Source organism: Crocuta crocuta, unplaced genomic scaffold (genome assembly GCF_008692635.1).
Source record: "Crocuta crocuta isolate KB4526 unplaced genomic scaffold, BGI_CrCroc_1.0 scaffold118, whole genome shotgun sequence".
NCBI classification, from domain to species: Eukaryota; Metazoa; Chordata; class Mammalia; order Carnivora; family Hyaenidae; genus Crocuta; species Crocuta crocuta.
In genome coordinates, this window is record NW_027551558.1 from 9,038,105 (window position 1) to 9,050,308 (window position 12,204).

The 12,204-nt window shown below is 46.6% G+C and overlaps 1 protein-coding gene across 4 annotated transcripts in view; it reads left to right on the top strand.

The window, feature by feature from the left end:
* The first annotated feature begins 6,037 nt into the window (after positions 1–6,037).
* FAM178B (family with sequence similarity 178 member B) overlaps positions 6,038–12,204 on the top strand; it is a 113,539-nt gene continuing 107,372 nt past the window's right edge. For all 4 annotated transcript variants that reach the window (XM_077749237.1, XM_077749239.1, XM_077749238.1 and 1 more), the window contains exon 1: positions 6,038–6,087. In XM_077749237.1, coding sequence (XP_077605363.1) covers positions 6,046–6,087 — 42 coding nt within the window. In that variant the 5' untranslated portion in view covers positions 6,038–6,045. The remainder of the gene's footprint in view (positions 6,088–12,204) is intronic.

Here is a 12,204-nt window from a genome sequence, read left to right on the forward strand (position 1 = left end):
AACTAATACAAGTAGCTTACCTCTGTGTGTTTGTGGGGGTGAGGAAGTGGTGGTGGTTGGTGGGGAACAGGGCCATGAAGGCAGGGGTGGGAGTGAGACCCACTGCAGACCTCTTATACTATTTGGGGTTTTGTTTTAACTATGTGCATGTGTTACCTATTCAGAAATGAAGTAAACAGTTTTTAATTGGCTATTCATATTCTCATTTGGGGAGATTATCTTATTGACTTGCAGAAGACTCTGTTATATTGACACCTTCCCATGGGCCAAGGCTGGTCACTATTCAAGAGCGAGTAAATTGTGGTTTCTTCCTTGAATCTATCACAAGAATGTGGAAAGGGGGGGAGTTGTTCTTGGTCTGGGCAGAGTTCTCACAAGCTTGAAGTAATGGGGTCACAAAAGGATTTAATCTGCATTTCTATTGCTCTGGCTGGGCCACAGAGGCCCTGACCACTTACAAAGGCATGTGTAGGGCCAATTTTTATGTATAATGAGGGTGGGGGGAGATATTTCCTGTGGGGAGACCTGCTGGGATCCTGCATCAGCTGGGGACTGCCCAGACCCCAAGGGCCATCTAGGGAGGCCTGAGGAAGATGTGATAAAGTGGCTGAACCTCCTGCAGCCTGCTGGGAGCTAGGACCCTTCTGGCAGAAAAGCCAGGTCAGAACCAATCAAACTTTTTTGTGCAGATGCCACAAATCCAAAATGGGTCACCTGCAACTGCTGTCAGCATGGGGCCTGGCTGTAGCTGGGGCTCAGAGGGACCAGAGGAGGACTCTCATTTAAGTGTGTGTGTGTGTGTGTGTGTGTGTGTATGTGTGTGTAAGAAACAAAAGCAGTCTGGCCAACCAGTGGGGCAGCATAGGAGCAAATGTGAATTGTCACCCTTCCCCTCCCAGGACCCTTCTCTCACTCAATGAGCTGCTTCTCCAGCCCATGGAGCCCCATTTATTCTTCCAGGGAGGAACTTAAGCTCAACCTGGGAAATCCCAATATTCCTCTCCCCATGCCATCTCTTCCTTTCCCCTCTTCCCTCTATCTCTTCCCACACCCTCTCCTGCTGGGCAGGCTCGTTGGGTCTGTTTTTCCTAAGTCAGTTAAGCCCCACTGACCCACACAAAAGAGGTGAGTAAAGGGCTGTTTACAGAGGGGTGTCAGGGTTGAGGGAGCCCCCAGGGATCTTGAGGACCAGGGATGGCCACCCTGGGTCTGATGGTATTGGCGCCTAGTGAGTGCAGGGGGAGCCACTGCCAGAGCCTTGGCAGAGAGAGCAGGGTGGAGGTGAGGGGCAAATGCCCTACATCTCTCTCCTCCTACCCTCTTCCTTCCTGCTCATGACCCTAACTGGCAACCAGAGGACAAGGGAGTCCCTTGAGGCAGGCCATGGAGGACAGTCCCCCAGGCAGAGAGCAGGAGTGGAGAGGGATCTGGAGGGGCGGATGGAATGATCAGCATGGTTCTCTGCCTGGGATGATGTCCTGCTTGATGGTTCAACTATACTGTCACTGGCATTCTCAGTTCCCTGCTCCCTTGTCCATGGTACCCAATGCTAAATTTGCCCAACCATCTGTTTTCTGGGTTCCTTCTTCCAAGTTGGCGAGCATTGCCAGAGAAAACCGTACACCATGACAGGCTCGTGATTGTCGCCTTCAGCTGGGCCCTCAATGCTAGGAGCTTGGTGGTTCTTTCCCTCAGTGTCCTTAAGCCCCAGCCCGACCCATGTTGTATTTCACTGAGGAACAGACAGAAACTCACTCAGCCTCCCTTCCCTCCTCTTCCTCTTTCATCTTCCTCTTCCCCTCCCTTCATCCCTGACTGCTGGTCTCGGTAAAACTGGGTCTCTCCTCCCCAAGGCTGCCCCTTCACCTGCTGGGCTCTTCGCCCTCTCCCTGCATCAAGCACCTTCCCTTGGCCTTCAAGGATGCTGAGACCTGAGTCTTTCCTCTGGTTGGTGCCTCTGTCATGGATCTGTCTTCTTCCATCCACTTCCAGACTTCTGGAAGAATGGCTCCCTCCCTGTGTCTACCTCTTGAGTGGCCACTTAAAGACAGTGTCACCTAACCTACTGTGTGACCCCACTGTGCCCTAAAATTCTGTTGCTAAGGCCACCCTTGGCCCCCCATTTGCCAAACCCCAGACTCTGTTTATAACCTCATTCTCTTATACAACTTCCTGTTAGCTGCCTCCACCTTAAGCCTTTAGGCCTCTTTTCTTGGCTCATCTTCCTCCGCTGGAGGTCAGTCAGTCTCTAGAAGCTGTTTCTGTCATTCAGGCCTCAGAGCCCTGTTGCCATTCAGAGCCTCAGAGCCTGCTCTCCCCAGCTAAGCTGCCTACACTCATCTCCATTTCTCTCTGTTCCTTCAGTACTCTGATCAGATATCCTGCTGAGGAAAACCTTTTGCATGGCCCTCAAGGGTCTCATGCTGGCTGTCACCTAGGAGTTCTGTGTTCCCCCACTGATAAGTGACATTCCAGTCCTCAAACAAACCATTTACCTTCATGCCTTTGCACATTCTGTTCCCTCTGCCTTAAATGCTTTTTCCTCTTTTGGAAATAAGTTGCAATTCCAACTCTAACTCCAAGACTGTGGGCAGATGTTATCTTGCCTGTGAGGTCATCAGACTTCCACTGCAGGAGTACTGGGCCCGCCTCCAGGGCAGGGGGGTTGATTACATTGCAGGGTAATTATCTTTTTGCATGTGTTTTGCATCTAGGCAGTCAATGCCTGATAACTGCGCAGTGTTTGTTGAATGACTACTGAATGGATGAATGCATTACACAAGATAATTGTTTTTTGTTTTTTTTTGAGAGAGAAAGGGTGCAAGTGAGCTAAATGCAGAGAAAAAGGGAGAGCCAGCGAGAGGGAGAATCCCACAAGGGGCAGAGAAAGAGAGATAGAGGGAGGTAGAGAGAGGTGGAGCTCACCCAAAGCTGGGCACGAGCTCACCGAAGTGGGACTTGAGTTCACCTGATGTGGGGCTGGACCTCACGAACCATGAGATCATGACCTGAGCCGGTCAGATGCTTAACCGACCGAGCCACCCAGGCGCCCCAAGACAATTATTCCTCTGTCTTTTACTGTACCTGCTTATTGAAAATTTTGGTCATTTTGTTACATAATGTCCTTGAATAAGATCCTACATGAGAAATTACTTTTGTAATTGAAAATAAGGAAAAAATGTATTTCTTTCTACCATAGAGACTCTATATTATATAGAGAAGCATGTAGCCTTTTGTGTCTACCCACCCCCCACCACACACTCACAAACACACTTTTATTTCTTCCTTTCAAGAAGCTCAGAGACAGGTTTAATATTTATTCACATAATCACATTAGCGCTGCTGGCCCAAATGTGGCTCTTCCTCCTTTTTGTGGTTTTGAATTTTTTTTTTAATGTTTATTTGTTTTTGAGAGAGTGAGGGGGGGTGGGATAGAGAACAAGGGAGACAGAATCCGAAGCCAGATGTGCACTGTCAGAGCGGAGCCCCACGCAGGTCTCAATCTCACAAACCTCACAAACTGTGAGATTATGACCTGAGCTGAAGTCGTATGCTTAACCAACTGAGCCACCCAGGCACCCCTGTGGTTTTGATTTTTTATCTCTTCTCCAGTACCTCTTTTGAAATCAGATAATGGGTGGGGCAGCTGGGTGCCGGGTCAGGTCGTGATCTCAGAGCTCATGAGTTTGAGCCTTGCATTGGGCTCTCTGCTGTTAATGCAGAGCCAGCTTCAGATCCTCTGTCCCTCCCTCTCCCTCAAAAATAAACATTTTTTTTTAAAAAACGTTGAAATCAGATCACAGAGTATGGAGGAAAAGGTATACACAATGGAGTCGAGAAACATGGGCTCAGATCATATTGTGACTAGCAGCTCTGTAACTGGGGCAACTTAACCTATCTGAACCTCCAATTTCCCATTTGTAGGGTCCTTAAACAGGATTGAGTTACAATGTATATAGTGTATGTAGCACCTACTAGATGATCAATAAAAGATAATTACATGAAGAAGCAGCTATAAATGAATAAAATGATTGAAAGTGTCACTCCAGGTTGGCCTTTGGAAGACTAAGCACACACTCTCCTGGGAAGGAACAAGGCCAACTTGCCTAAAGCCCTTCTCTCCTGGGTTGGTCCCAACCCTAGGGTTACTATTCAAAGGACTCTTGGGAACACAGCTTTTTTAACCAGGCTAAGAGATCAAGTCACAAGGAGTGGGCACACACAACATGTGGTCTCTCTAAGCAGGACCTGAAGGAACAAAGATTCTGGAAGGAGGAGACTGGGCCGGTGCTGGGCGGGCTTGCCCAGGCCCCCAAGAGGCCCTCTGGTGGAGTCCCTGCACCACCTGACACAGCTCTGTTAGCCAAATTTCCTTTTCTCTCCTTCCAGGAGGGGGCCTCAAGGACACAGGCCTCCACACAAAGAAGTGAGAACAGCAGGTTCCTAAAGCGAGAGCAAAACCCTGGAAGACCCGAGGAAAGTAGCAATGAGAGCCCTGGGTTTAAATGTGGGCTCTTACACCCCAGTGTATGGCCCTGAGCTCGGCAGCTGGCCTCCAAGCGTCAGTTTCTTCTCCTGGAAAATGAGTAGTCAGCACCCTCGAGCCTGCAGTGAAGATCAAATGAGCTAATATTGCTGGGAGCATTCGTATACCAAAAAAGTATTAGGTTAGTGTTTTCAACTTTGCTCGGGGCTGGATCTGTCTCTTCATATTAAGCTTTCAAATGACGCTCATTAAAATGGATAAACCTATGTATGTTTAAAACATTTAAAATGGCAGACATTCTCCAAAAAACAGGAAGGTGTTCAGAAGGGATCCTTTCAATCTCTTCAATATCCCTTTTAACAAATGGAAGTCAGATGCCTGAATGGTCCCAAACTTCTAGAGCTGATCAGAGGAGGTAAAGGTCAAGAAGCCTTGTTGCTGGGAAGGCCTTCCAACACACCAAGGCCTCTGCCTTCTCTCCTTCATTTTCTGGCCCCAGAAGAGGGTCTCTCCCTCAGGATGTAGGCTTAGCCAGGGTGCCACCGGTAGCATTGCCCAGCTCAGCTCGGCTCAGCTTCACCGCCCTCCTGCCTGGAAAACCACGCAGGAGGGTGATTAATTAGCTATTCATGATAGCTAATTAAAAATCAGTTCCCCAGGGGCGCCTGGGTGGCTTAGTCGGTTAAGCGTCCGACTTTCGCTTAGGTCATGATCTCGCGGTTCGTGGGTTCGAGCCCCGCGTCGGGCTCTGTGCTGACTGCCAGCTCAGAGCCTGGAGCCTGTTTCAGCCTGTGACTCCCTCTCTCTCTGACCCTCCCCTGCTCATGCTGTCTCTCTCTCTCCTAGAAACAAATAAAACATTAAAAAAAAAATTAAAAAAAAAATCAGTTCCCCAGAAGAGTAGGATTTGGTTTTAATTGATGACAGGGCTGGCTGCATATAAAGAGAACTACTGTGTGTTAATGGCTTTGCTCAGGGCTAGGCACGGAGTCGGGGCTCAACCAGTGTGTCGAGTGTGATCCTGACCGGCCGACATGCCCAAAGCACACACACAGACGCGCACACTCACACACACTCAGATACACATGCCCAGGGCATATATGTTTTCAAAGCAAAACATGGTGAATAATAATCACGGATGGTGGTTATAAGGGGTGGGCTCTCAACACACAACGCATGTAGTGTCTTAACTCGGGAAAGATCCCGGGTGGTCTGACGGTGGAGAGGCCACGGTGGGTTTAAATCCTGGGGCCGGCCCCTTCCGTCCTCGGGCCTCGGCAGGATGCCCTTTCCCTCTGGGCGTCAGTGTCCTCATCTGTATGGAAGCCCTGGTCCCCAGGTGAGGATCCCGTGGCTTACTTACTGTGCCTAAAGTAGAGGCCGCAGAGCCGCCCGCCTCGCCCCAGGGAGCACCGCCCACTCTTGGGCTTCCCGCGTCACGCTTGGCGTGCACGTGGGTGTGCACGTGGCGGGGGGTGGGGCTGGGCCCGCTGGGGGGCGCCGTCTGCGCGCGCGCCGGGGTGCTGGACGGCTGTTGCCTGCTCAAGTGCAACCTCCGCATGCATCGTTTGGGGCGCGGGGAGACCCCAGCGGAACTGGAGGTAGGAACCCGCTCTTCTTCCCATCCGCGGCCCTCGCCATTCCAGCCCCACCGTCGCCAGCTTCGTTTCCCCCACTGGCCGCCCCCCTGGCCCAGGCCTGTGCCCCGGGACTCCTACCCCTCCCCTGCTCGCCCAGTTAGGACGGTCCCAAGCCCGCTGTCAGTCAGATCGGGCACAGCCGCCTGCCTCCTCTTTTGCGCTCCTCATGGATTTCTGGGTTACACACAGGTGCTCGCGTGTTCCTCCACCCGGGCTGGACCCAGGGCTGGCCCGGACCAAGACCAAGCCAGGCCCTTGTCTCCTGGGTGGCACAGTCACCAAGGCATCGTTTGCTTTGTTGGGATGGAACTTTCTTCAAACTGACTTGAGAATTGGTTTCTGTTTTGGTTGATTTGGTATGTGTGTGTTTCCAGTGCTCACCAGGGCACAGAGGATAGCTGCTATCTTTTTTTTTTTTTTTTCCCCAGAAAAGCTCTCTGTTCCCAGCCCATGCCTAGTTGATGGATGTGCAGTTTATAATACTGCAGACTGTTTGACTTTCCTCTGTGGAGAAAACCCATCTCATTTCATCTTTCAGAGTGGGAGCTGAGGACTTGCTAACCAGAGCCGCTGCTCTCACTAACATTCCTAAGCTATTAAATATTTGTTTAAAAGGACAGACAGCACGGTGTTAGGACTAAGTCATCTTGAGAAAAGCAGTATTCACAAAAACAGGCCTGTTGTAATATTCCCAGTTAATGTTGGGTCTTTTTTACCTCAAGACTCAAAGCATTTTGGATTCTGTAAGGATTTGACCGCATGGCTACACTTTAAGACAGATTGTTTTGTTTTTCTTGTATCGAGGAAAAGAAAAGAACAAAAAGTGGGGCAACGTGTTGAAATCACACTGTGGGACAGTGAGGGGGAGAGGGAGGAAGGTAAGGGAAGGAGGCTCAATGTTACAGGCTGGGGTTTGCAGGATTTAGGGAGGCACCCACCCAGCAGTGGGAAGGGGTAGACAGATGGAGTGCAGTTCCAGAGCTGGACCGGAGAAGAGGGAGCATGGTGGAACCAGATGGCTTCTTCACTCCTTAACCTGGAAAGCACATCAGTGAGATTGAGGAGGAATAGGTCCTGGTCGGTTGGCTGGTTGGCTGGAGGAAGAAGACAGAAGTTTAGATGTTGAGTATGTCTTCTTCCCATTTGACTGTGTGGATGGCCTTTTGTCTCCTGCGTTCCTGTCTCAGCACCTAGCACACAGTACTTGGAGCAGGTCAGATTAGCCAGAATTATCGTTTTTGATTGATTCTTGGACGCATCTTGGTTCACATCTCAACACCTCTGAAGTTGAACTGTGTCTTCCTTTGTGTCATTCACTTGGCAGATTTGTGTCTTTCTTAGTGGTCATAGTCATGATGCTTGGGGTGCCTGGCTGGCTTAGTTGGAAGAGCATGCAATTCTTGATCTCAGGGTTGTAACTTGGAGTCCCACGCTGGATGTAGAGATTGCTTAAAAGTAAAATCTTTAAAAGAAGAAAAAGAAAGTCACAGTGCTCTTTAAATTGGTAGCAGCTTAAGCTCTGATGAAGTAGTGTCACCAACTGTGACCTTGGTCCAGCAATTGCAGCTTTCAACATTGGAGATTTGAGCACCAAAGATGACATTTTATCACACAGTACCCTTCTATTGTCATTCATTTCCTCTTCTTTGAAAATGCTAATGTTTTCAAGGAACATGCGGGAGGGAGTTGGTAAAGTCAGGAATGACAGGTACAAGTATGAAAAATGTATTACTTTGTGGGTTGGAGAGAGAAGAAATAGCTGGTGGATGTGTTTCCTTTCCTGGTGAAGTTGTTAAATTGGACCGCCATATAACCACTGGTAGAGGAATACCTTTAAGTGAAATGTACTTTGCAGCAGCCATGCTTTGGTGCGCGCTGGTCTGGCAGCCCTCGCCCTTGAGCCTTCTCCTGACCAGCCAGTCCGAATACACCTGTTGGTACTGTGGGACCCATGCTCTACCATCCACCGGAGGCTTGGTGACCCTGGGTACCCCCCTGGCAGAAACCTCCCACTGCTGTTCAAGCCCCTCAAGGCAGAGGCCATATCTTCCCCATCCTTGGTGTTCCAGTGCTTGGCACAATGCCTGACACATCAGAGATGCTATGTTAGGTGTTGCTGAATGGACCTGTACTGGGCAAGTTGGGGCAAGTTGTCTTCCTGGTCCTCCTGTCAAAGTCTTCATCTCGCAGAGACCATGTTCTAGGTGAAGGCTCCCTTCTCAGCCCTTGTTCTGGGTGAAGGTTCCCTTCTCAGCCCTCAGTCGTCTGTCAAGCTGCTCCGTGAGTTATTGGTTTTGTGAGCTAACCTGCGGAGACCTTATTTCTCACCCTTGGCTTGCAGAATGAGCTTCTGGGACTTAGTCCGCTTGTAAATTGGAACCTGCTTATATATCAGCTCACTTGGTAACTTTGCTCCCTGAGAGCCTCGCTAGTTAACCCACAGGATATCAGGACCCCTATAGATTGTCTCTGCTGGGTTTGCTGGGTAAGCAGGTGAGCTGGTCCCAGCCTAGAGAAAGCTAGAAAGGTGAGTGAGAATCTCCTGGAAACAAAAGGGCTAAGTTTACGTTCTGCTTTGTCTCCAGCAAAGACATGGGCTGAACCCCAGGGGCCCTCAGGATCTGTGAGACTTGACCCTGCTCTTTATTTGTGCCCTGGCAGACCTATGTACTCCTTCTAGAAAGAGATGCTTTGAGCATGCAAAACAGCTTTTCTCAGCCCGCGCCAAGATGGTTTGGGGGTGGTTTGTGTAGAAGTGCAGGCTTTTAGAGAGTTCCTTCTGTTTGGCTGACTCTCAGGCTCCCAGAGGGTGGTTGGCGCTTTGCTTCAGAATGCTGTCACAGCCACCACCAGTTCGCCAGTTTTCTTTTTTTACTCTCTGACTTTGGGGATGTTTTTATGGCAAATGCCTGGTGATCTTCCAGATTTCAGTTCGAATTATGAGAAATCTTGATGATCACTGTAAGATTCTTGAAGAAATTTGTGGGTGTTAAAAACAAAAACTAGTTTTCAACCATTTCCATAGAAATTATTTCAGGCAAGAATCACTAATAGAATAACACTGTATGTCAATTATACTGGAATGAAATTAAAAAAAAAGAACTGTCAATGGATGCTGAAACTATGAAATGAAAGTGTGTCGAGAAACAGGATATTTACATAATCTCAAAGCTTTTACCCCTAAACACTGATTAATAACAAAGGGAAAAATAGTGATATTACAGTGGAGAAACCTGGCCTTAACCAAGTGATTAAAATTAGCAACAGCAGTAATGGGACAAATCACCATCATGTGCCTTCCAATATGCACTGAGAAGAAAACATCACATCTGTGTATTCCTGTCCCAATCACATCACCTGAATCTAATTATGAGGAAACGTCCCACAAACCCAGGTTTCTATAGTCTACCAAGTAACTGGCCGGTACTTTCAACAGTGTCAAGCTTATACATGCATACACACACGCAAACAAGATAATTAATGGTAAACCAAATATAGTGAAATGTTGACATGGAGGAACTTTGATGAAGGGCATATGGGCTTTTTTTTTTTTTTAGTTTATTGATTTATCTTGAGAGATAGAGAGTGAGCACAAGCAGGGGAGGGGCAGAAGGAGGGAGAAAGAATCCCAAGCAGGCTCCTTGCTGCCAGCAAGGAGCCAGCATGGAGCCTGTCATGGGCTCAAATAGACGAACTGTAAGATCATGACCTGAGCTGAAACCAAGTGTCGGATGCTGAACCAACTGAGCCACCCAGGCGCCTCCATATGGGCATTTTTTGTATTTTTATAATTTGGGGTATGTCTGAAATTTTTTCAAAATAAAAAAATAGAAGACGTTTTCACATTTTTTCCGATAACAATTATGGATGTGAAAACAGATAAAATATCCTACGTGTACTTGGCAGGGAGAACTTGATAAATCTAAATGGTTTTTGTAGTGTGGTAAGATAAAAATTTTGTGTATCCTGGTAGATAGCTAACAGAAATGAATATTTAAAATTTTTTTTAATGTTCTATTTGTTTCTGAGAGAGAGACAGAGTGAGCAGGGGAGGGTCAGAGAGAGAGAGGGAGATACAGAATCCAAAACAGGCTCCAGGCTCTGAGCTAGCTGTCAGCACAGAGTGCGATGCGGGGCTCGAACCCACGAAGCGTGAGATCATGACCTGAGCTGAAAGCAGACGCTTAACTGACTGAGCCACCCAGGCACCCTCAGAAATGACTATATCCTTCAAAAGACTTATAAGAATATTCATAGCAGCTTTATTCATAATACCCTGAAATAAGGAACAATCCAAGTGTCCATCAAAAGGAGAATGGCTAGGGATGCCTGGGTGGCTCAGACAGTTAAAAGTCCAAGTTCAGCTCAGGTCATGATCTCATAGTTCGTGGGTTCGAGCCCCGTGTTGGGCTCTGTGCTGACAGCTCAGAGCCTGGAGCCTGCTTCAGATTCTGTGTCTCCCTCTCTCTCTGCCCCTCCCCTGCATGCTCTCTCTCTCTCTCTCTCTCTCAAAAATAAATGAACATTAAAAAAATTTTTTTTAAAGAGGAAAGTGGATAAATAAGTTGTGATGTATTCCAATGATGGAGTACTATACAGTAATGAAAATGAATGGAGAACTGCAACAAGCAACAACATGGATGATCTCACATGCATGACGTTGAGCAGGTTATAATCAGACACAAAAGATCTCCAAATATATAATTTCCCGCATATAAAATTTGAAAACATGAAATAATTTATGGTGATACAGGCAGAATATTGTTACCTTCGGGGGGTTATTGATTGAAAGAGATATGAGGGATTCTTCTAGAGTATGAGAGATGTTCAGTATCTTCATCTGGGTCATACACATGCATACACACACACACACACACACACAAGTTGATCCTTAAATGTATGAGGGTTGAGGCATCAACTCCCTATGCAGTAAAAAATTTGCATAGAACTTTTGACTCTCTAAAAACTTAACTGTTAATAGCATATTGTTGATTGGAAGCCTTACCATTAACATAGACAGTTGATGAACACATATTTGTATGTTATATGTATCATATACTGTTATCTTACAACGAAGTAAGCTAGAGAAAAAATATTAAAATAACAAGAGAAAATTTACAGTACTATACTGTATTTATAGAAAAAAATCCACTTAGATGTGGACCCACATGGTTCAAGCCCCTGTTGCTTAAAGGACAACAGTGTGTGTGTGTGTACACACATATGTGTGTGTGTATATACACATATGTGTATATATGTGTGTGTGTATATATACATATACACATATATATGTGTATATATATTTATATATCATATATATAAATTCATCAAGTTGAATAGTTAAGATTTGTGCACCTTATCTAAGTTACACATCAATGAAAACTAAAATGTGTTTTGTGAGGATTATAGATCCAAATGTGAGTTGTAAAATAATAAAAATTCTAAAAGTTGGTATGAGAATGTGTTCATGACTTTGAAATGGGGAAGATTTCTTAAACAAGACACAGAATACACTAATCATAGAAGAAAATGTTGATAAATTAGGCTACATTGAACTTTTGAATTTTTCTTTGTAAAGACACACCATTAAGAGAGTGAAAAGACCAGCTATACAGTTGGTGAAAATATTTGCAACATGTAAAATCAGTGGTTAATCTTGAGAATCTATAAGAATGCCCGTAGATCAAGAAAGGTCAAAAAGGACAACCCAATAGAAATTGGGCAACAGTTACTTTCTACGTAAAAGATATTCAGGTGGACAACACAACATGAAAAGAGGTTCAGTGTCATCTTTTCCTTTTTCAGTGAGGAAAATACAAATTTATAATAAAATGAGGAGGCATCTGGGTGGCTCAGTCGGTTAGGCGTCTGATTTCAGCTCAGGTCATGATCTCATGGTTTGTGGGTTTGAGCCCCACATCAGACTCTGTGCTGACAGCTCAGAGCCTGGAGCCTGCTTTGGATTCTGTGTCTCTCTCTCTCTCTGCCCTTCCCCTGCTTGCACTCTAACTCTGTCTCTACCCCTCAAAAGTAGGTAAACATTTAAAAAAAATTTTTTTTAATGCAATGAGAAACCAG